At 47.4% G+C, this 24,999-nt stretch overlaps 1 protein-coding gene and 2 long non-coding RNA genes across 5 annotated transcripts; all 3 read left to right on the top strand.

Moving 5' to 3' along the window:
- The first annotated feature begins 14,252 nt into the window (after positions 1 to 14,252).
- On the top strand, positions 14,253 to 15,460 carry LOC148382113 (uncharacterized). The gene is made up of 4 exons (XR_015854102.1): positions 14,253 to 14,298; positions 14,435 to 14,995; positions 15,208 to 15,270; positions 15,357 to 15,460. It is a non-coding gene; the product is annotated as an uncharacterized LOC148382113 (long non-coding RNA).
- LOC148382112 (janus kinase and microtubule-interacting protein 3-like) lies at positions 15,457 to 16,922 on the top strand. The gene is made up of 5 exons (XM_088360440.1): positions 15,457 to 15,778; positions 15,899 to 15,964; positions 16,026 to 16,094; positions 16,171 to 16,538; positions 16,618 to 16,922. Exons 1-4 carry the CDS (start codon positions 15,524 to 15,526, stop codon positions 16,396 to 16,398), a joined length of 618 nt encoding a protein of 205 aa, XP_088216566.1. The 5' UTR covers positions 15,457 to 15,523; the 3' UTR covers positions 16,399 to 16,538; positions 16,618 to 16,922.
- Positions 16,923 to 18,189: 1,267 nt separating this feature from the next.
- LOC148382111 (uncharacterized) lies at positions 18,190 to 24,642 on the top strand. 3 transcript variants are annotated; one of them, XR_015854137.1, is made up of 6 exons: positions 18,190 to 18,412; positions 18,590 to 18,636; positions 18,760 to 18,837; positions 22,338 to 22,508; positions 22,632 to 22,709; positions 24,554 to 24,642. It is a non-coding gene; the product is annotated as an uncharacterized LOC148382111 (long non-coding RNA). The 3 variants fall into 3 exon arrangements; XR_015854138.1 differs by lacking the exons at positions 22,338 to 22,508; positions 22,632 to 22,709; positions 24,554 to 24,642 and adding an exon at positions 20,402 to 20,568; XR_015854139.1 differs by lacking the exons at positions 18,190 to 18,412; positions 18,590 to 18,636; positions 18,760 to 18,837 and adding an exon at positions 20,695 to 20,773.
- The last annotated feature ends 357 nt before the right edge of the window (positions 24,643 to 24,999 follow it).

The following is a 24,999-nucleotide window of genomic DNA, read 5'->3' as shown; positions in this document are numbered from 1 at the left end:
ATCCCGCACTGAACAACACCATGCCGCACTGAACAACATTATGGCGCACTGAACAACATTATGCCGCACTGAACAACACCATGCCGCACTGAACAACACCATGCCGCACTGAACAACACCATGCCGCAATGAACAACACCATCCCGCACTGAACAACACCATGCCGCACTGAGCAACACCATGCCGCACTGAACAACACCATCCTGCACTGAACAACACCATGCCGCACTGAACAACACCATTCCGCACTGAACAACACCATGCCGCACTGAACAACATTACGCTGCACTGAACAACACCATGCCGCACTGAACAACACCATGCCGCACTGAACAACACCATGCCGCATTGAACAACACCATGCCGCATTGAACAACACCATGCCGCACTGAACAACACCATCCTGCACTGAACAACACCATGCCGCATTGAACAACACCATGCCGCACTGAACAACACCATCCTGCACTGAACAACACCATCCCGCACTGAACAACACCATCCCGCATTGAACAACACCATCCTGCACTGAACAACACCATGCCGCACTGAACAACACCATGCCGCACTGAACAACACCATTCCGCACTGAACAACACCATGCCGCACTGAACAACACCATCCTGCACTGAACAACACCATCCCGCACTGAACAACACCATGCCGCATTGAACAACACCATCCTGCACTGAACAACACCATCCTGCACTGAACAACACCATGCCGCACTGAACAACACCATGCCGCACTGAACAACACCATGCCGCACTGAACAACACCATGCCGCACTGAACAACATTATGCCGCACTGAACAACATTATGTCGCACTGAACAACACCATGCCGCACTGAACAACACCATGCCGCACTGAACAACATTATGCCGCACTGAAAAACACCATGCCGCACTGAACAACACCATCCCGCACTGAACAACACCATGCCGCATTGAACAACACCATGCCGCACTGAACAACACCATGCTGCACTGAACAACATTATGCTGCACTGAACAACACGATCCTGCATTGAACAACACCATGCCGCACTGAACAACACCATCCTGCACTGAACAACACCATCCTGCACTGAACAACACCACCCCGCACTGAACAACACGATCCCGCATTGAACACCATCCCGCACTGAACAACACCATGCCGCACTGAACAACACCATTCCGCACTGAACAACACCATGCCGCACTGAACAACACCATGCCGCACTGAACAACACCATGCCGCACTGAACAACACCATGCCGCACTGAACAACATTATGCCGCACTGAACAACACCATGCCGCACTGAACAACACCATCCCGCACTGAACAACACCATGCCGCATTGAACAACACCATGCCGCACTGAACAACACCATCCTGCACTGAACAACACCATCCCGCACTAAACAACACCATGCCGCACTGAACAACATTATGGCGCACTGGACAACATTATGCCGCACTGAACAACACCATGCCGCACTGAACAACACCATGCCGCACTGAACAACACCATTCAAGATTCAAGATTCAAGATTCAAGAGTTTTTTATTCGCCATGTTTGAGCGTGCCAAACAAGGAATTTGACTTCGGTAAATCACAGCCTCTGTTCAACATTTAGGTGACTAACAACAACACTCAGCACATGTGAAGAACGAAAGATATTCTCAAACATCCCCAGATCTTAAACTCCCAAGAGGGCAAGGAAAAACTCAAAACTCCAGCTATGGGAAATGAGAAACCTTGAGAAAAGTCCACAGATGGGAGGGTCCCTCTTCTAGGATGACCAGGCTGCAATGGATGCAGAGAGGACACATAGTACAAACAGTGTAAACAAAAAAGGTGTGGAAAGCAGGATGTTATTGCACAGTAATGACTCTGAGACTCTAAGAGTGGTGTGAGTTCATCAGAGCGACAGCCTGGGGGAAGAAGCTGTCTCTGTGTCTGCTGGTTTTAGTGTACAGAGCTCTATAACGGCGTCCGGAGGGGAGTAGTTCAAACAGGCTGCAACCTGGGTGCGAAGGGTCTGTTGAGATGTTACTTGCACGTTTCCTGGTCCTGGTCAGGTACAAGTCTTGAATAGATGGGAGGTTGATTCCAATTATCTTTTCTGCAGTCCTTATTGTCCGTTGCAGTCTGTGCTTGTCTTGTTTGGAGGCCGATCCAAACCAGACAGTGATGGAGGTGCAGAGGACAGACTGGATGATGGCAGTGTAGAAGGTCTTCAGCAGCTCCCGCGGCAGGTTGAACTTCTTGAGCTGTCTCAGGAAGTACAGCCTCTGCTGGGCCTTCTTCCGGACAGAGTCTATGTGGCCGGTCCATTTCAGGTCCCGAGAGATTGTGGTTCCCAGGAACTTGAAGGTGTCTGATGAGAGAATAGTATTACTGCGGATAGTGAGGGGTGAAAGTGGTGAAGGGCCTCGCCTGAAGTCCACTGTCATCTCCACGGTTTTGAGCGGGTTCAGGTCCAGGTGGTTTTGGCTGCACCAGTGGACCAGCCGCTCCACCTCCTGTCTGTATGCAGTCTCATCACCGTTCTGGATCAGTCCGATGAGAGTGGTGTCGTCTGCATACTTCAGGAGCTTCACAGAAGAGTCACTTGCGGAGAAATCGTTGGTGTAGAGGGAGAAGAGCAGTGGGGAGAGGACGCACCCCTGAGGGGCTCCAGTGTTGGTAGTCAGAGTGTCAGATGTGATGCTCCCCAGCCTCACACGCTGTCTCCTGTTGGTCAGGAAGCTGGTGATCCACTGACAGGTGGAGGCAGGCACCGCGAGCTGGATGAGCTTCTGTTGGAGGATGTCAGGAGCGATGGTGTTGAACGCCGAGCTGAAGTCCACAAACAGGATCCTGGCGTACTTTCCTGGGGTGTCCAGGTGTTGCAGGATGTAGTGCAGACCCATGTTGACCGCATCATCCACCGACCTGTTTGCCCGGTAGGCAAACTGGAGGGGGTCCAGCAGGGGGCCCGTGACATCCTTCAGGTGGTTCAGCACTAACCTCTCGAAAGATTTCATGACCACAGATGTCAGTGCAACAGGTCTATAGTCATTCAGACCTGTGATGGCGGGCTTCTTGGCCACTGGAACGATGGTGGAGCTCTTGAAGCACGCGGGCACCACACACAGATCCAGGGAACGATTGAAGATCCGTGCAAAGGTGGGCGCCAGCTGCTCAGCGCAAACTTTCAAGCAGGAAGGTGACACGCCGTCTGGGCCCGGTGCCTTCCTGATCTTTTGTCTTCGGAACATCTGGCGCACTTCCTCCTCGCGAATCTGGAGTGCGGGCGCGGCCTCTGCAAGAGAGAGAGTCGGTGACCACGGTGATGGAGGTGTGGACAGAGCAGTTGTGGGGGGAGGTGAGTATGTGGATTGTGCTGCAGGAAGTCCCGTTGTGTGGGAGGACCGATCAAACCTGCAGTAGAACCTGTTTAGCTGGTTAGCGAGCCTTGGGCTCTCCACAGGACGGGGGGTTCGTTTCTTGAAGCCCGTGATGCTCTGCAGGCCTTTCCACACTGTTGAGGGATCAGGATTGGCAGAGAGGTGTCTCTCCAGGCTCTCCCCGTAACACCTCCTGGCTTTCCTGACCTCTCGGTTCAGTGTGTTTCTGGTCTGCTTGAACAGGTCCCGGTCGCCGCTCCTGTAGGCCTCCTCCTTGACTTTGCGCAGCCTCCTAAGGTTCGGTGTAAACCAAGGTTTGTCGTTGTTGTACGTGCAGAAGGTCTTAGTCTGCACACACAGATCCTCACAAAAACTGATGTATGATGTGACAGTGTCAGTGAGTTCATGCAAGTCTGAATCTGCAGCTTCGAAAACTCTCCAATCGGTGCAGTCAAAGCAGGCTTGGAGGTTCTGCCTTGACTCCACTGTCCACTTCCTGACAGTCCTTACCACAGGCTTAGAAGTTTTTAGTTTCTGTCTGTAGGCAGGGATCAGATGAACTAGACAGTGGTCCGAGAGTCCTAAAGCTGCACGAGCCACAGAGTGGTATGCATCCTTAATTACGGTGTAGCAGTGGTCCAGTGTCTGTGCCCCTCTGGTGGGACACGTTATGTGCTGTCTGTATCTGGGGAGTTCGTGTGCGAGGTTCGCCCTGTTAAGATCACCCAGAACAATGATTAGTGAATTTGGTAGAAGTTTCTCCATGTCTGTCACCTGGTCAGCCAGCATCTGCGTGGCTTCACTCGCACGTGCGTGTGGTGGGATGTAAACAGCCGCCATGACGATCGAGGAGAACTCCCGTGGTGAATAGAACGGCCGGCAGTTTATGAAAAGTGTTTCTAGGAGAGGGCTGCAAAACTCTTTCAACACCATGACATCGGTACACCAACGTTCATTAATGTAGAAACAGAGACCACCTCCCTTTGATTTTCCGGAGAGCTCCGCGCTGCGATCTGCACGCGTTAGCCGAAACCCAGCTAACTCCATGGCGTGGTGGGGGGTTCGTTCGCTAAGCCACGTTTCAACAAAACACAGCGCGGCGGATCTGCTGAAGTCCGTGTTCCTTGAAGTGAGGAGCAGCAGTTCGTCCATCTTGTTCGCCAGGGAGCGGACATTCGCCAGATGAATTGACGGTAGGGCAGAACGGAACCCTCTCTGCCTCAGCTTTACGAGGGCTCCGGCTCGTTTTCCGCGTCGCCGCCGTCGCGCTAGCTTGTATAGCACCGCCGCTCCGGCTAAAATCTCCGACAAACAGTCTGAATCAGAGAAAACAGGAGAGAAAATACCAGAAGAAGACTGACCGATGTTTAACAGTGCTTCTCTAGTAAAAGTGATCCGGGATGGACAGCAGAAGACGCAGAAAACACACAAAATAAGACAAAGAAACAGAGAGCGACTCACCGTGGCAGCCATCCGCGGCGCCATCAGATTCGTTCTTTTTCCGCACTGAACAACACCATGCCGCACTGAACAACATTATGCCGCACTGAACAACACCATGCCGCACTGAACAACACCATGCCGCACTGAACAACACGATCCCGCATTGAACAACACCATCCTGCACTGAACAACACCGTGCCGCACTGAACAACACCGTGCCGCACTGAACAACACCATTCCGCACTGAACAACACCATGCCGCACTGAACGACACCATCCTGCACTGAACAACACCATCCCGCACTGAACAACACCATGCCGCATTAAACAACACCATGCCGCACTGAACAACACCATCCTGCGCTGAACAACACCATGCCGCACTGAACAACACCATGCCGCACTGAACAACACCATGCCGCACTGAACAACATTATGCCGCACTGAACAACATTATGCCGCACTAAACAACATTATGTCGCACTGAACAACACCATGCCGCACTGAACAACACCATGCTGCACTGAACAACATTATGCCGCACTGAACAACACGATCCCGCATTGAACAACACCATCCCGCAGTGAACAACACCATGCCGCATTGAACAACACCATGCCGCACTGAACAACACCATGCTGCACTGAACAACATTATGCTGCACTGAACAACACGATCCTGCATTGAACAACACCATGCCGCACTGAACAACACCATCCTGCACTGAACAACACCATGCCGCACTGAACAACACCATGCCGCACTGAACAACATTATGCCGCACTGAAAAACACCATGCCGCACTGAACAACACCATCCCGCACTGAACAACACCATGCCGCATTGAACAACACCATGCCGCACTGAACAACACCACGCTGCACTGAACAACATTATGCTGCACTGAACAACACGATCCTGCATTGAACAACACCATGCCGCACTGAACAACACCATCCTGCACTGAACAACACCATCCTGCACTGAACAACACCACCCCGCACTGAACAACACGATCCCGCATTGAACAACACCATCCCGCACTGAACAACACCATGCCGCACTGAACAACACCATTCCGCACTGAACAACACCATGCCGCACTGAACAACACCATGCCGCACTGAACAACACCATGCCGCACTGAACAACACCATGCCGCACTGAACAACATTATGCCGCACTGAACAACACCATGCCGCACTGAACAACACCATCCCGCACTGAACAACACCATGCCGCATTGAACAACACCATGCCGCACTGAACAACACCATCCTGCACTGAACAACACCATCCCGCACTAAACAACACCATGCCGCACTGAACAACATTATGGCGCACTGGACAACATTATGCCGCACTGAACAACACCATGCCGCACTGAACAACACCATGCCGCACTGAACAACACCATGCCGCACTGAACAACACCATGCCGCACTGAACAACATTATGCCGCACTGAACAACACCATGCCGCACTGAACAACACCATGCCGCACTGAACAACACGATCCCGCATTGAACAACACCATCCTGCACTGAACAACACCATGCCGCACTGAACAACACCATGCCGCACTGAACAACACCATTCCGCACTGAACAACACCATGCCGCACTGAACAACACCATCCTGCACTGAACAACACCATTCCGCACTGAACAACACCATGCCGCATTGAACAACACCATGCCGCACTGAACAACACCATCCTGCACTGAACAACACCATGCCGCACTGAACAACACCATGCCGCACTGAACAACACCATGCCGCACTGAACAACATTATGCCGCACTGAACAACATTATGCCGCACTAAACAACATTATGTCGCACTGAACAACACCATGCCGCACTGAACAACACCATGCTGCACTGAACAACATTATGCCGCACTGAACAACACGATCCCGCATTGAACAACACCATCCCGCAGTGAACAACACCATGCCGCATTGAACAACACCATGCCGCACTGAACAACACCATGCTGCACTGAACAACATTATGCTGCACTGAACAACACGATCCTGCATTGAACAACACCATGCCGCACTGAACAACACCATCCTGCACTGAACAACACCTTTCCACACTGAACAACACCATGCCGCACTGAACAACATTATGCCGCACTGAACAACACCATGCCGCACTGAACAACACCATGCCGCACTGAACAACACCATGCCGCAATGAACAACACCATCCCGCACTGAACAACACCATGCCGCATTGAACAACACCATGCCGCACTGAACAACACCATCCCGCACTGAACAACACCACCCCGCACTGAACAACACGATCCCGCATTGAACAACACCATCCCGGACTGAACAATACCATGCCGCACTGAACAACACCATTCCGCACTGAACAACACCATGCCGCACTGAACAACACCATGCCGCACTGAACAACACCATGCCGCACTGAACAACACCATGCCGCACTGAACAACATTATGCCGCACTGAACAACACCATGCCGCACTGAACAACACCATCCCGCACTGAACAACACCATGCCGCATTGAACAACACCATGCCGCACTGAACAACACCATCCTGCACTGAACAACACCATCCCGCACTGAACAACACCATGCCGCACTGAACAACATTATGGCGCACTGAACAACATTATGCCGCACTGAACAACACCATGCCGCACTGAACAACACCATGCCGCACTGAACAACACCATGCCGCACTGAACAACATTATGCCGCACTGAACAACATTATGCCGCACTGAACAACACCATGCCGCACTGAACAACACCATGCCGCACTGAACAACACCATGCCGCACTGAACAACACGACGTCGCACTGAACAACACGACGCCGCACAGAACAACACGACGCCGCACAGAATAACACAATACCGCACAGAACAACACAATACCGCACAAACAGTATTAGATAATATTACGTCGCAGTCATGTGACGCGGACATGACGTCAATAGGCGGAACTCACGGCAAAATTATAATCCGTGGGCGTGGCTTGCAACAGGAAGTAGGAAAGCGGCAGTTCTGGCAAACAAGACACAGCTGTTAGTAACACGATGACTAACAAGGCAAATATTTTTGTTTTCAGCTTGCAACTTGACCGTCTAGAGCGTACAAGGTAATTACAACTGTTTTTTTTTAGCCCTGAAAAGCAAGGGAGTGTGGCGTTTGGGAGGAATGTCGAACTCGGCGTCTGCTTCCAGCCACAGACGCCAAATTTCGACGATTATTTCGACTGGTCAACGGTTGTAAATTATTGCGTTGACTAAAAACTTTATTTAACTCTACTCTTAACTTTGCCGTTTCAGATATGCGGGTATTACACCGCGGAAATGACGTCAATAGGCTGAACTCTCGCCAAAATTCAAATCTGTGGGCGCAATGGCCTTGAGCGAGACACCGGATACAAACACGACGATTATCAACAGAAATATCTTTATTTTCCGCTTGCAAGTGGACCGTCTAGAGCGTACACGGTAAGTACAACTCATTGTGTTTAAAAAGATTTACGTTTGTGTAGTTTGCGTTGCGTTGTATCTGTGAATGTTGGTTGAGGCTAAATGTTAATGTTTAATTTCATTCCTTTAGGTTCCACGGTGTTTGTTGGCTGTATGTTTTCCACTGCAAGAAGAGGCTCGTATCATTGACCAGCAGGAGCTACAATGGTGAGTACCCCTTTCGTCTTCCATTTATGTTAAACACTTCCTATTTCATGTCTAACAGTACTCGATTTAACAAATAACCATAAATAAATACAGTGTGGGCAGTCACGTTAACATATGTGATTATCCTGCCTAATATGTTTATCACAAATATGTCACTAATCACTAATATGTTTATTTGTTTATCACAACACCTTTGGACCTTCAGCAATCGATTATTTACCTTCATCTACATAGAGACAGAACGATGGTGTCTTAAACATCTCATTCATTTCACCAAATAACTTCACGCAGGTGGATAACGGCCGTCTCGGTCACGCTATGTTGCGTGATGCAGTTTTGAAGAACCAAATGCATTTATTCAATGAATAAGTCAAGCTAGTTCTATGTTTATGATGTTGTAAGTTACGGTACCGATTGAAGTTGAGTTCGAAGCCAGTGGAAAACAGCGCTGCGTTTGTGCTCTCCAGGTACAAATGTTGTGATCTCTGACTGACGACCGGGCGAGACTCGAGTAAGAGATGTCCAAACGAGCTCCGGCAGGGCGGGCCAAGGCGGAGCGAACGGACGCCCTTCAGGCCGCCAATGACGAGCTGAGAACCAAACTGATGGACGTCCAGTTAGAACTTCAGCAGGAGAAGAACAAGGTGAAAACCTCAACAGACAGACACTGCCTGCCTCCCTGCCTGCCTCCCTGCCTGCCTCCCTGCCTGCCTCCCTCCCTCCCAGTTTTCCCGATGTAGATTAGACATGCGTGTGCCATGACTGTGTCAGCCTACATCAACAAATGCACCGAGGACGTCAGCACCACTAAGAATATCATCACCCGGGGCAACCAACAACCCTGGATGACTGAGGAGGTACGTCAAACGCTACGAGCGCGGAACTCTGCCTTCAAGTCTGGCGACAAGGAGACACTGAGGACAGCGAGAGCCAACTTGAACCGTGCCATCAGGATAGCGAAGCGAGACCGCAGTCGAAAATTTCAGGATCGTTTCCACGACGTCAAAAACATCAGGAGTATGTGGCAAGGCATACGGGCGATTACAGACTACAACTCACCCTCCCCCCCCCCGGTGGGTGTAGTTGATGCTGACTTTCTAAATGGACTAAATAACTTCTTTGGGAGGTTCGAGGCACTAAACGGCACTCCAGCAGTTAAAACTGTCCCCCATCAGGAAGAGGAGGTACTCTGCCTTGACTCCGCCGATGTGTTGAAGACCCTGAGGAGAGTCAACCCCTGTAAGGCCCCTGGCCCCGACAACATTCCTGGGCGTGTGTTCAGGGAATGTGCAAGTCATCTGGCTGGGGTCATCACAGACATTTTTAACACCTCGCTGGGCCAAGCCACAGTGCCGGCGTGCTTTAAGACTGCCTCCATCATTCCGGTGCCGAAGAAACCTCAAATCACCTCATTTAATGATTACCGGCCTGTTGCACTGACTCCGGTTATGATGAAGTGCTTCGAAAGGCTGCTTAAAGGTCACATCGTTTCCAGACTCCCCCTATTATTTGACCCGTTCCAGTTTGCCGACCGGCAAAACCGCTCCACTCAGGACGCCATCTCCTCCGTTCTTCACCTGAGCCTGGCTCACCTGGAGGAGAAGAACACCCATGTGCGGAGGCTGTTCCTGGACTTCAGCTCAGCGTTTAACACCATCATCCCACAGCATCTGGTAGGAAAATTGGAACACCTGGGCTTCAACACCCCCCTTCGCAACTGGCTGCTAGACTTCCTCACCAACAGACCTCAGTCAGTCCGGGTCGGACAGAACACCTCTGATGTCATCACCCTCAGCACAGGCTCCCTTCAGGGCTGCGTCCTGAGCCCCCTGCTGTGCACCCTGATGACACACGACTGCGTCCTCAGGTTCACCACCAATCACATCGTGAAGTCAGCAGACGACACAACGGTGGTGGGGCTCATCAGAGACAACAACGACCTGGACTACAGAGAGGAGGTGGAGCAGCTGGTGGGCTGGTGCAGAGAAAACAGCCTGATCCTGAATGAGGAGAAGATGAAGGAGATCATCGTCGACTTCAGGAAAAAACAGCCTCACCACGCTCCACTGATCATCAACAGCTCAGCTGTGGAGGTGGTCAGCACCACCAAATTCCTGGGGGTCCACATCACAGAAGACCTCACCTGGACTATGAACACTACGGCACTGGTCAAGAGGGCACAGAAGCGCTTGTACTTCCTGCGGAGGATGAGGAGAGCCCACCTGCCCCCACCCATCATGAGGACGTTCTACAGGAGCACCATAGAGAGCATTCTGACAAGCTGTCTCTCTGTGTGGTGTGGAGGCTGCACCGCCTCCGATTGGAAGAACGTGAGGAGAGTGGTGAGGACAGCAGAGAGGATCATAGGGGCTCCTCTTCCCTCCATTCAGGACATTTCATCTCAGCGCTGCATGTCCCGTGCCCGTAACATCATCAATGACCCATCACACCCCCACCATGGACTGTTCTCCCTGCTGCCCTCTGGGAAGAGGTTTGCAGCATCCGCTGCAGGTCCACCAGGTTCTGCAACAGCTTTTTCCCTGCTGTCATCAGACTGTTGAACACTAGAACTGTTGAGCTCTAAACTGAACTCTGCATCACACATTCACAGAACTGTACTTTATGACACTACGGACCTCTATCTTGCACTATCTCGCACTACCAACTTTACTGAACTTGTATAAACCCTTTAAATAGAAGTTTAATACATGGTTTAGCATTCCTCTGCACACTCTTGAATACTGTTTTGCCTACTTGCACTATTGCATAATTATCACTGCTGCACTTTATACTTATTTTTAATATATATATATATATATATATATATAGTATATATGTATATATATATATTTTCATAGGATATGTTACTTCTATTCAACTGCAATATCACTACTTTGTTGTAAGACGTATGCAACGGAATTTCGTTTTGTATGCACCATGTGCAGACAAGATGACAATAAAGTTTGTCTAAGTCTAAGTCATGTCAGGTCAGCTGTCTGGAGAGAGAAAGAAGTCAGGACCTGCGGGCGGAGCACCACCGTGCCACCGCCGCCATGACGGAACTCAAAAGCAAACTCCATGAGGAGAAGCAGAAAGAGTTAGCCATTACCAGGGAGACATTACTGCGGCAGCATGAAATGGAGCTGATGAGAGTGATCAAAATCAAAGATGGAGAGATCCAGCGACTGAATGCCTTGGTCCTCAGCCTGAGGGACGGCTCCATGGACAAGGTGATCCGCTCTATCCGTGTCTGACTATCCGCACGCCACGTCGGGCTTCGATGTGGCCGCTACCGTATTGTGTAGCTTGTCCCCAGTAAGCGTCGCGGCGCTCCGTTGCGGTCTCAACGGCCCGGTGTGGCGCAATGTCTGCTCAGGTGAGGAGGGGGGGCGCTTTGCTGGCGGAGGTGGAGGAGACGCGGCGGTGTCGGGAGACCGAGCGGTGTCGCCTCCACCAGGAGCGCGGAAGAAGCCCTGGCAGCGGCCCAGCAGGCCTGGCAGTCCCGAGCGGCCGAGCTCCGATCGGCTCATCACCAGCATCGGGAGGAGCTGAGCCGAACCAAGAGAGACTGCGAGAGGGAGATCCGCCGACTGGTAGGACTGATCAGATGCGCGGTGCGTGGCTATGTTCCCAATTTCGTTGTATACCTGCAGTGCAATGACACCTAAGGCATTCTATTCTATTCTATTTCACAAGAAGAAAATGTCCGGTTGCTCGCTTCGCTTTTGTCACAGCAAAGGTGTTCTAGTCGATTCCAGAAAAAAATTGGCCGGTTGCTCTCTTTGTTTTTGTCACAATTCTGGCAAATGAGTTTGCCCGCCTGCCTGAGCGCTCCCCGTTTGTACATCCAGACGGATGAGATCAAGCTGAAAGACAGAGCGGTTAGTGTTTTGGATGAAGCCCTGGGGCCGGCCACGTCCACCGCCTTCAGCTGCAGACTCAGGCTGCCGAGCAGCAGATCGCTGCCCTGAGGGATTCCCAAAGGGCGGGCCTAAACTACCCTGGAAGTGGGGTCAACGCCGCTACTAGCAATCCTCTTCATTGCGTAAGCCACCTCATCACACACTTGCAGTACGCATGACTTAGTTCGTTGCTGGAGGAAGGTAGCACAAAAACAGTTTTGAACTTTGAACGAGTGCTTGTGTGTGTGTGTTGCGGGGCGTTTTCAGTCTCAGGAGGATCGGGACACGCGACGGTTTCATCTGAAAATCGCTGAGCTCAGCGCAGTCATCAGGAAACTGGAGGATCGAAACGCCCTGCTTTCTGAAGAGCGCAATGAACTGGTAATTTATTGACGGCACGCTTGAAGGTTTGCGCTACGTTTGATGCGCGCCATCCAGCGAGGCACCCATTGCGCTTGCTTATTAGTTGAGCGGCGCGGCGAGTCGGTTGCCTGGTAGATGTCTTTTATTGGGAGCCAAAGCCACGATTCCGTTCAAACCGATGCAAAAGGAATGGATACGTTCTGGCCCGCGTGTTGTGCGTCTTTCACATCCCGCACTTCATGCTTGCAGCTAAAGCGACTGAGAGAAACAGAAAGCCAGTTTCTGCCACTCCTGTACAAAAACAAATGCCTGAGCAGGAAGAATGAAGAACTCTCGCTGGTGCTGTGTCGCCTTGAAAACAAAGTGCGCTTTGTCACCCAGGAGAACGAGGAGATGGCAAGCTTGGTAAGTCGACGCGGACAACGGCGGCGTGCCAACAGAGTCCACTGCATTTGTGTTCCACAGAGAAGGCCTAGTTCGCTCAATGACCTGGACCGCGGTTGCGGCCAGCAGGACGGTGAAATGGAGTTCCTTCAAGTTGTGGAGCAGCGGCACATCATCGACGACTTGTCCAAGGTCTTCAGGCAGGCGACTCGGTGCACGTACGGCAGCGCCGCGCTCGCTCGCTGTCGCCAGGAAACCTTTTCCGTCCAAAGCTTGGCCGGCGGCCGCCATCCAAAAAATTGGCCCCTTAAATTCCGACCTTTCAAGCAGGAGCATTGTGCGCACGCGTTTGAACACGCTTTAGACTTGTTTTGCCGTTTTCAGCAGCTCAAAGCTCCCGTTTTGTCAGCGCCTTTGCCACTCGCTGTGCGCTGAAAACGACGGACTTGCCCGGCTGCTCAGCCCGTCAACCATGAGCCGCGAGCGCGACGTCATTGTCCGTAGGCAGCTAGTGGCAAAATGCACCCTGTTAGAGTTGCGCTCGCTCCAACTTATTTTGCAAGAACCACACGGGAGACAAGTAAGTTCTTTTGGACACCTGCAGGTGGAGAGTCCATCCGTTGTACGAATGAAGTCTGACTCTCGGCTCCTGCACGAGCATTTTAATTAAGAGAAACAGGGTGGGTGTAAGAGTGGATTGAATAGAGGAAGCCCTTGACCTCTAGTCAAAACATAGCAAGGGGTGTTTTACGACTTTGTGTAGGAAGGGATAAGCGATAGGGATAAATAAGGGATAAATAATATTATTTATTACAGGTCGCAGTCAAAGTCAAAGCAACACAATGATACGATAAAGATAATCTGGAAAACCCTGACACACCCTGTAGTTGTCACTTTTGGAAAAGACGAGCGTCCCTCCAATCATCGCCGGTGACGTGTTTTTCAGGCTCTGGAGACAGGAGCTCATGTCAGAAATGTCATTGTGAGTCGCGTTTGTTTCTGCGCCGGAGCCGTTCGTTCCCTTTGCATCCAAAGAATCTCAAAGGCGGATTATTTGTGTCGACAGGAGAGAGATTTGCTGCTACGATACCGACGTCGAGAATCTCTGAGGAGGAACAAAGCGTGAGGTCCTGCAAGGTGAGTCTGTTTGTTTGCGGCTGCTTGGTGTTGCGCAAGATGAAATGGCCTTTTTCTCGCTATCGTTCCTCTCGTCGATTCATCGTGAGGTGTCGCTTCAGTTTGTTCAGAGAGATGTTTGCTTCCGCGCCCGCAGGTCATCGAAACATTTTACGGCTACGACGAAGACGTGTTGGTGGACTCGGACGGATCGTCCTTGTCTTTTCACACCGACAGAACCCCCGACACGGAACCCGAAGAGGTAGCCAGCCATTTCTGCCAGCGTATTGGCACCAAACATTCCTCTTCAGCCTGGAATCGGACTCGTCTTTGCGTCGCGGGTGCTTTGTCGCCGGTCTGACTGATTCTGGTACTAGTGCTGTGTTGCATTGGTGTGTGCATGAAGAGGCGGAGCTTCGCTACCGCCAGCTGACGCAAGAATATCAAGCGCTGCAACGAGCCTACGCTCTGCTAGCCCAGACCAGCGAAAGGGGACTACGACGCCGAGAAGGAGATCAAGGTGGCGCCCCTTCCCGCAACCCCCGGCCGGGTCGCAGCCTCCCCGTTCTCACCCAGCCTCGGGTGTTCTCTGGTCTGAAAGGAGGAGGAGGAGCCTCCCTCCTCCTCCTTTCAGACCAGAGAAAAGCTGATGGTAGAAATGTGTCACTATCAAAGCAGAGTAGCAGATCTGGAGTCAGCGCTGAAGCAACAAGGACAGGTAAGCTCATCAATGAGCACACCTTTTTCTCAGACAAAATAGCTACATTCTTCAGTCACTCATCCGTCTGGCATTACTGGACCAACCCCCCCCCCCCGAACGTGGCTGGGAAAATGCGGAGAAAAGCAAATGTCATTTTCCAGTCAACCAAAGAATTTGTGGATGAAAATGACACAACATTCCAAAGCTGTCCACGCGTTTGTCTCTTCTAGAATGTCAAGTGGGTGGAGGAGAAGCAGCTGCTGCGTCAGAGCAATCAGCAGTTGGCCGAAAAGGTGACGGAAAGAAAGGCGCTGGGCGGAGTCGCTTGGCGTCACACCTGTCGGGAAGCCCCGCAGATGAGGTCTGACTGTCTTTTCAGGTCAGGCGGATGGAGGCGGAAGAAGCGCGTCTGAAAGAGCACATCCAGGATATCCGAGACCAAAACGAACTGCTTGAGTTCCGCATCCTGGAGCTGGAGGTGGGAAGACTCGCACAAGCGTGTTGAGGCCAGAGATGTGACGGACGGACGGACGGACGGACGGACGGATGCATGCCTCTGCCTTTCAGGAGAGGGAGTGGCGCTCCCCCGTCTTGAAGTTTCTGCAAGTCCGTTTCCCAGACGGCCTCAGCCCTTTGCAGATCTACTGCGAGGCCGAGGGCGTGAGCGTACGTAAGGCGTCCCTCGCAACCCTAACCTTAACCCGAGGTCCCAGAACACCTTACATTGCTCCTTGCGCCTTTCCCCCGGACATCGTCATCAGTGATCTGATGAAGAAGCTGGACATCCTGGGCTATAACGCCGTAAGTGTATGTCGAACTCCTTATGTTCGCACTCCACGAGACTCGGCGGCTCAAATGTGACTTTTGGAAGGCTTTGCGCTGAAAGAAGCTTGTTGACGCTGTGCCTTTGGGCTCTTGCAGAATCTCACCAACGAGGAGCAGGTGGTCGTGATTCACGCCAGGACCCTTCTCACCCTAGCCGAGAAGGTAACGCGCACGTCCACGCACGCTCTCGCATTCTGCTTATGTGACAGCAGCCTTTCCTCAGTGGTTAGAATACATCAAAGTGACCAAGTCAGCACTTCAACAGAAGATGTTGGACATTGAAAGTGAGAAGGTAGACAGACACGCGACATCAGCCAAGGGGAACTCCGGCAATGTGCCCCAACAATTCTGACCTTGAGCTGTGCTAGGATATGTTCTGCAAGCAGAAGGGCTACCTGGATGAAGAGTTGGACTTCAGGAAGTGTTCCATGGACCAGGCTCATAAGGTAAGCCGTCCTCAAATCTCCCGCCGGACCACTGATGGACGAGGATTGCGGCCCAGAGGATCCTGGAGCTGGAGGCCATGTTGTACGAGGCGCTACCGCAGCGGGACTGCCCCGCCACGGACGGCGAAAAAGCCAGCCACGCTGGCGTGAATGACGTGCTGACGGCGGATCAGAGAGAAGAGCTTAGGAGCGCCGTGGACCAATGGAAGCGAGCCCTGATGTGCGAGTTGAGGGAGCGCGACGCTTGCATCCTCCAAGAGAGAATGGATCTGCTGCACAGCGCGCAACAGGTAAGGGCCCAAAGCCAGCCCGGCACTTACTTGCACGCTTACTGGCTTTTGAATGCCACTTTCCATTTGTCCGTCCTAGAGGAACAAAGAGCTGAAAGAATTCATCGAAGCTCAGAAGAGACAAATCAAACAATTGGAGGAGAAGTTTCTGTTTCTCTTTCTATTCTTCTCCTTGGCCTTCATTCTGTGGCCCTAACACCAGCTGGTGAGTGAGCTCCAGCGGCACCGCACTCGACACCTCCGATACACTGCCAGCCGGTCTCAGACGTTGGCAGACGCTCCGATGCCAACGTATACCCCCCGCCACGGTGACAGAGGCACCGCGTCACACCGGCGCTCATCCAATCAGAAGGCAGGAAAAGCAAATTCACATGCAGGGCACTTTTGAACCAGAAGAGAGCGCCACAAAAAACGGTTGTTGCCCCAAACGCGCACTAAAAAGGGTCAGAATAACAAGAGTCCCACTGGCCAGCCGGGGCCACCCGTCCAGCTGTTTCTTCAGGGGGGAAAAAAATTGGAGTCACCGGTGAGTACATTTTGCATTTAGCTCTGCTTTTCTGCTTCTGTCTTCAAGTGTGTGGCATCCTGCGATCAAAGAGTCAGCCAACCCCAAAGCGGTTGACCTCAACGTCCCACCACCATGCCTACCAGAGCAGGTGACGTGATGCTTTGGACATCCTTCCGTCTCAGATGCCCAAAAGTACTCTTTGCCACATCTGCGGCAATACGGTGTCTTTTCAAAGGTGCAAATAAATCCAGCGTGGGCGGAACACGCACGTCTTCGGTTTTTCCCGCTTTGTTTGTGTGACAGCTGTTGTGAAAATTTTATACAAATAAAGTTGTATAGTACAGGTTTGGCCAAGCCGCAACTCCCGAACCGCATGCGGCTCTTTTATGTTCATATCACCATTTGTGTGTGTGTGTGTGTGTGTGTGTGGGGGGGGGGGGGGGGGGGTTGTGCGTGTTGGCTTCACTTGAGTTCAATTTGGTATTTTGGTCAAAAGCGCATGTGGTGAAATTCCACAAAGTAGGATGGGCAAACACATTTCTTTAAACTATGAGTGTCAATTGGGCTCTCGAAATGGCAGGGAAAAGATGCACAGCAAAACGAAAATACGTAGATGAACACAGGACGTTTTAATCAGAGTGGGAAAGTTTCTATTTTTTGTTGAACGTGATGGCAAACCATTCTGCCTGATATGTCAGACCTCAGCGCATTTCAAAGATTCAAATCTTCAGCGCCATGCACTTCAGCTCACTCCATGCTAACATTGATCAGGCGTCGAACCCGCATCATCATGCTTAAGAGGTGGCCATGCTAACCAGTGCGCCATTATGTCAACGCATAATAACTAAGTCTACTGGTCAAAACAGCGGTTACTATATGACGTCGCTACGTCGTGGTCACGTGACGCAGACAAGACGTCAATGGACGTGGGCAGAGTTAACTTGTTTAAAAGGGAGTGGGCAGAAGAATTATTTAATTTATTTAAATCTATTTGGTGTGTGCGCCATTATGTCAATGCATAACAACTGTAAGTCTACTAAACAAAACAGCGGTTGCTATTTGACGTCTGCCACGTCGTGGTCACGTGACGCGGACGTGACGTCGACGCCTACTTTACATCCCACCGATCACAGGACTCCTCGGCTGCATAACCGTGCCCCCTTCCCAACCAATCGGATTTGCTATACGCGAAAACGACGCCAATGGAAAGAGCTTCCGCCCAAATTTAAATCCGTGGGCGTGGCTCGCAGCAGGAAGTAGGAAAATGGCGGCGATGTTGACAAAGACACAGCGGATGGTAACATACGACTAACAAGAGAAATATTTTTATTTTCTGCTTGCAACTGGACCGTCCAGAGCGTACACGGTAAGTACAACTCATCGTTTTTAAAAAGAAGTACTTTTGTTGCCCTGAAAAGCGAGTGAGCGTGGCGTTTGTGGGGGACGTCGAATTTCGACGATTCTTTCTGGTCAACGGTTGTAAATGATTGTGTTGATTAAAAAAGAAAACTTGATGTAACTCTACTTTTAACTGCCGTTTCAGATAGATTTGGAATTGCATCACATCCAATTTTGCCTAGAGTGTACACGGTAAGTAACACTCGTTGTGTTTAAGGAGATTTACGTTTGTAATAGCAGAAGTGTAGCCGCGTTGCGTTGTACGTGTGAATGTTGGTCCGGGCGAAATGTTAATGTTTAATTTCATTCCTTTAGGTTCCACGGTGTTTGTTGGCTGCAAGTTTTCCACTGCAAGAAGAGGCTCATATCATTGACCAGGAGCGAGCTACAATGGTGAGTAGCCATAACATTTATGTTAAACACTTCCTATTTCATGTCTAACAGTACTTGATTTAACAAATAACCATAAATAAATACAGTGTGGGCACTGAAGTTAACATATGTGATTATACTGCCTAATCTGTCACCGAGTAGATTGTTGCAAAGTAATATAAGATCCAAAGTTGTAATTCAGAATAGTTTTCAAAAGAAGGCCATTAGAATTATATACAAGTCTGATTACCCTGAACAAGCTATTAATTAAATCACAAATTCTTCAATTCAAAGATTTGGTAGATTATCAGACAAATAATGTCTAACAGTAATTGATTTAACACATCACGATAAGTAAATTGAGTGTGGGCACTCTCAAGTTAACATATGTGATTATACTGCCTAATCTGTTACAGAGTATGTTGTTGCCAAGTAATGTAGAATAGATCCAAAGTAGTAATCCAGAATAGTTTTGAAGAGGCCATTAGAATGATAAACAAATCTGATTACCTTGAACATAATAACAAGCTAAGTGTTTAATATGTCCTATGAAGTCAAAATTGGGCACTATCATGTGGTGAAATTTGGAATTGCATCACATCCAATTTTGCCTGGGAACAAACAGATTACATAAATCTTAGTTTTGAATAAGCCACTCCTTCTCAAACAAGTAAACTCTGCCCATTTTGCGCAGTAGATGTTCTGTTAATATCTAGTATTTATACAAAGTCATAATTTAAATTGCTTTCAACCTTCATTCATCGGTTCAACCAACATTACTCGCTCTTATTACCAACTTGTATTGATTTAACTAAGCGTTTAATACTTCCTATCAGGTCTCAAATCGAGATTTGGCAAAATACAATTTCAGCAAATCCAATTTTGCCAGGGAACAAAAATAGATTAAATAAACTAAATAAGTCCTCTTCCCATTAAATAAATCAGAAAAGTCTGTCTTGTAACCAGTCCTCTTCAAACAAGTAAAGTCTGCCCATTTTGTGCCGTAGATTTTGTGTCTATGCCTAGTATTTAAACAAAATCATAATTTAAACGACTTCTTTCCTTCATTCACTTTGGAAATTTGGAATTGCAGCAAATCGAATTTTGGCAGGGAACAAAAATAGATCAATTAAACTAAATAAGTCTTCTTCCCATTAAATAAATTAAAAAAGTCTGTCTTGTAACCAGTCCTTTTCAAACAAGTAAAGTCTGCCCATTTTGTGCCGTCGATTTTGTGTTAATGCCTAGTATTTATACAAAATCATAATTTAAAGGACTTCATTCCTTCATTCACTTTGGAAATTTGGAATTGCAGCACATCAAATTTTGCCTGGGAAGAAAAGTAGATTAAATAAATTTAATAAGTCTTACTACTTCCCATTAAATAAATTAAATACGTCTTACTTGTTCCCACTCCTTTTCAAAACAGTAGTTTAAAACGAGGGCCCTTCACTCAATCTTTAACCTCAACCCCGCACGTTGTGTTGTATCTGTGAATGTTGGTTGTGGCCAAATGATAGTTTTCTTTCATTCGTTTAGGTTCCAAGAAAACTTGATGTAACTCTACTTTTAACTGCCGTTTCAGATAAGCGGGTATTACGTCGCAGTCAAATGCCGCGGATATGACGTAATTGCCCGAACCTCCGCCAAAATTCAAATCTGTTGGCGCGATGGCCGTGAGCCACTGAGCAGCGACGATTATCAACAGAAATATCTTTATTTTCTGCTTGCAACTGGACCGTCTAGAGCGTACACGGTAAGTAACACTCATTGTGTTTAAGGAGATTTACGTTTGTAATAGCAGAAGTGTAGCCGCGTTGCGTTGTACGTGTGAAAATTGGTCGAGGCGAAATGTTAATGTTTAATTTCATTCCTTTAGGTTCCACGGTGTTTGTTGGCTGCAAGTTTTCCACTGCAAGAAGAGGCTCGTATCATTGACCAGGAGCGAGCTACAATGGTGAGTAGCCATAACATTTATGTTAAACACTTCCTATTTCATGTCTAACAGTACTTGATTTAACAAATAACCATAAATAAATACAGTGTGGGCACTGAAGTTAACATATGTGATTATACTGCCTAATCTGTCACGGAGTAGATTGTTGCAAAGTAATATAAGATCCAAAGTTGTAATTCAGAATAGTTTTCAAAAGAAGGCCATTAGAATTATATACAAGTCTGATTACCCTGAACAAGCTATTAATTAAATCACAAATTCTTCAATTCAAAGATTTGGTAGATTATCAGACAAATAATGTCTAACAGTAATTGATTTAACACATCACGATAAGTAGATTGAGTGTGGGCACTCTCAAGTTAACATATGTGATTATACTGCCTAATCTGTTACAGAGTATGTTGTTGCCAAGTAATGTAGAATAGATCCAAAGTAGTAATCCAGAATAGTTTTGAAGAGGCCATTAGAATGATAAACAAATCTGATTACCTTGAACATAATAACAAGCTAAGTGTTTAATATGTCCTATGAAGTCAAAATTGGGCACCATCATGTGGTGAAATTTGGAATTGCATCACATCCAATTTTGCCTGGGAACAAACAGATTACATAAATCTTAGTTTTGAATAAGCCACTCCTTCTCAAACAAGTAAACTCTGCCCATTTTGCGCAGTAGATGTTCTGTTAATATCTAGTATTTATACAAAGTCATAATTTAAATTGCTTTCAACCTTCATTCATCGGTTCAACCAACATTACTCGCTCTTATTACCAACTTGTATTGATTTAACTAAGCGTTTAATACTTCCTATCAGGTCTCAAATCGAGATTTGGCAAAATACAATTTCAGCAAATCCAATTTTGCCAGGGAACAAAAATAGATTAAATAAACTAAATAAGTCCTCTTCCCATTAAATAAATCAGAAAAGTCTGTCTTGTAACCAGTCCTCTTCAAACAAGTAAAGTCTGCCCATTTTGTGCCGTAGATTTTGTGTCTATGCCTAGTATTTAAACAAAATCATAATTTAAACGACTTCTTTCCTTCATTCACTTTGGAAATTTGGAATTGCAGCAAATCGAATTTTGGCAGGGAACAAAAATAGATCAATTAAACTAAATAAGTCTTCTTCCCATTAAATAAATTAAAAAAGTCTGTCTTGTAACCAGTCCTTTTCAAACAAGTAAAGTCTGCCCATTTTGTGCCGTCGATTTTGTGTTAATGCCTAGTATTTATACAAAATCATAATTTAAAGGACTTCATTCCTTCATTCACTTTGGAAATTTGGAATTGCAGCACATCAAATTTTGCCTGGGAAGAAAAGTAGATTAAATAAATTTAATAAGTCTTACTACTTCCCATTAAATAAATTAAATACGTCTTACTTGTTCCCACTCCTTTTCAAAACAGTAGTTTAAAACGAGGGCCCTTCACTCAATCTTTAACCCCAACCCCGCACGTTGTGTTGTATCTGTGAATGTTGGTTGTGGCCAAATGATAGTTTTCTTTCATTCGTTTAGGTTCCAAGAAAACTTGATGTAACTCTACTTTTAACTGCCGTTTCAGATAAGCGGGTATTACGTCGCAGTCATGTGCCGTGGATATGACGTAATTGCCCGAACCTCCGCCAAAATTCAAATCTGTTGGCGCGATGGCCGTGAGCCACTGAGCAGCGACGATTATCAACAGAAATATCTTTATTTTCTGCTTGCAACTGGACCGTCTAGAGCGTACACGGTAAGTAACACTCATTGTGTTTAAGGAGATTTACGTTTGTAATAGCAGAAGTGTAGCCGCGTTGCGTTGTACGTGTGAAAATTGGTCGAGGCGAAATGTTAATGTTTAATTTCATTCCTTTAGGTTCCACGGTGTTTGTTGGCTGCAAGTTTTCCACTGCAAGAAGAGGCTCGTATCATTGACCAGGAGCGAGCTACAATGGTGAGTAGCCATAACATTTATGTTAAACACTTCCTATTTCATGTCTAACAGTACTTGATTTAACAAATAACCATAAATAAATACAGTGTGGGCACTGAAGTTAACATATGTGATTATACTGCCTAATCTGTCACGGAGTAGATTGTTGCAAAGTAATATAAGATCCAAAGTTGTAATTCAGAATAGTTTTCAAAAGAAGGCCATTAGAATTATATACAAGTCTGATTACCCTTAACATAACAACAAGCTATTAATTAAATCACAAATTCTTCAATTCAAAGATTTGGTAGATTATCAGACAAATAATGTCTAACAGTAATTGATTTAACACATCACGATAAGTAGATTGAGTGTGGGCACTCTCAAGTTAACAGATATGATTATACTGCCTAATCTGTTACAGAGTATGTTGTTGCCAAGTAATGTAGAATAGATCCAAAGTAGTAATCCAGAATAGTTTTGAAGAGGCCATTAGAATAATAAACAAATCTGATTACCTTGAACATAATAACAAGCTAAGTGTTTAATATGTCCTATGAAGTCAAAATTGGGCACCATCATGTGGTGAAATTTGGAATTGCATCACATCCAATTTTGCCTGGGAACAAACAGATTAAATAAATCTTAGTTTTGAATAAGCCACTCCTTCTCAAACAAGTAAACTCTGCCCATTTCGCGCAGTAGATGTTCTGTTAATATCTAGTATTTATACAAAGTCATAATTTAAATTGCTTTCAACCTTCATTCATCGGTTCAACCAACATTACTCGCTCTTATTACCAACTTGTATTGATTTAACTAAGCGTTTAATACTTCCTATCAGGTCTCAAGGCAAGATTTGGCAAAATACAATTTCAGCAAATCCAATTTTGCCAGGGAACAAAAATAGATTAAATAAACTAAATAAGTCTTCTTCCCATTAAATAAATCAGAAAAGTCTGTCTTGTAACCAGTCCTCTTCAAACAAGTAAAGTCTGCCCATTTTGTGCCGTAGATTTTGTGTCTATGCCTAGTATTTAAACAAAATCATAATTTAAACGACTTCTTTCCTTCATTCACTTTGGAAATTTGGAATTGCAGCAAATCGAATTTTGCCAGGGAACAAAAATAGATCAATTAAACTAAATAAGTCTTCTTCCCATTAAATAAATTAAAAAAGTCTGTCTTGTAACCAGTCCTTTTCAAACAAGTAAAGTCTGCCCATTTTGTGCCGTCGATTTTGTGTTAATGCCTAGTATTTATACAAAATCATAATTTAAAGGACTTCATTCCTTCATTCACTTTGGAAATTTGGAATTGCAGCACATCAAATTTTGCCTGGGAAGAAAAGTAGATTAAATAAATTTAATAAGTCTTACTACTTCCCATTAAATAAATTAAATACGTCTTACTTGTTCCCACTCCTTTACAAAAAAGTAGTTTAAAACGAGGTCCCTTCACTCAACCTTTAACCCTATTTATTCACCTTCTAGGCTAAGTGTTAAAGGCTAAGTGTTAAAGGCTAAGTGTTAAAGGCTAAGTGTTAGAGGCTAAGTGCCAGAGGCTAGGCGCCAGAGGCGAGTTTTTGTGGGCTGAAGTTTTAGTGGGGTTAGTGTGAATACAATCCAAAAGAATACAACAGAATACAATACAATAGAATATAATACATAGATTAAATTCAATAGCTCTTACTACTTCCCATTAAATAAATTAAATACGTCTTACTTGTTCCCAATCCTTTTCAAAAAAGTAGTTTAAAACGAGGGCCCTTCACTCAACCTTTAACCTCAACCCCGCACGTCACATTGTGTTGTATCTGTGAATGTTGGTTGTGGCCAAATGATAGTTTTCTTTCATTCGTTTAGGTTCCACGGTGTTTGTTGGCTATGTTTTCCACTGTCAGAAGGATGAAAATACAAAGTACAACGCTTGGACGTGGGCGAAGACGTCACCGGTGAGTCCTTCCTTCCTATTTATTTACCTTCTAGATGCTAGAGGCTAAGTGTTAGAGGCTAAGTGTTAGAGGCTAAGTGTTAAACACAATACGAACAACACAACGATACTGCACTGAACAACACGATACCGCACTGAGAAACACGATACCGCACTGAACAACACGATACCGCACTGAACAACACCATGCCGCACTGAACACCATGCCACACTGAACAACACCATCCCGCAGTGAACAACACCATGCCACACTAAACAACACCATGCCGCACTGAACAACACCATGCCTCACTGAACGACACCATGCCGCACTGAAAGACACCATGCCGCACTGAACGACACCATGCCGCACTGAAAG

The sequence above is a fragment of the Syngnathus floridae genome, chromosome 18 (assembly GCF_059516105.1).
Source record: "Syngnathus floridae isolate MCC-2025c chromosome 18, RoL_Sflo_1.0, whole genome shotgun sequence".
In the NCBI taxonomy this organism is placed as follows: Eukaryota; Metazoa; Chordata; class Actinopteri; order Syngnathiformes; family Syngnathidae; genus Syngnathus; species Syngnathus floridae.
This window is presented reverse-complemented; position numbering and strand designations above follow the sequence as displayed.

Coding starts and splice junctions, on each gene's coding strand:
- LOC148382112 (XM_088360440.1), top strand. CDS start 15,524: ATGCATGCCTCTGCCTTTCAGGAGAGGGAGTGGCGCTCCCCCGTCTTG. Junction 15,779..15,898: donor ACATCCTGGGCTATAACGCC/GTAAGTGTATGT, acceptor GGGCTCTTGCAG/AATCTCACCAACGAGGAGCA. Junction 15,965..16,025: donor TTCTCACCCTAGCCGAGAAG/GTAACGCGCACG, acceptor GCCTTTCCTCAG/TGGTTAGAATACATCAAAGT.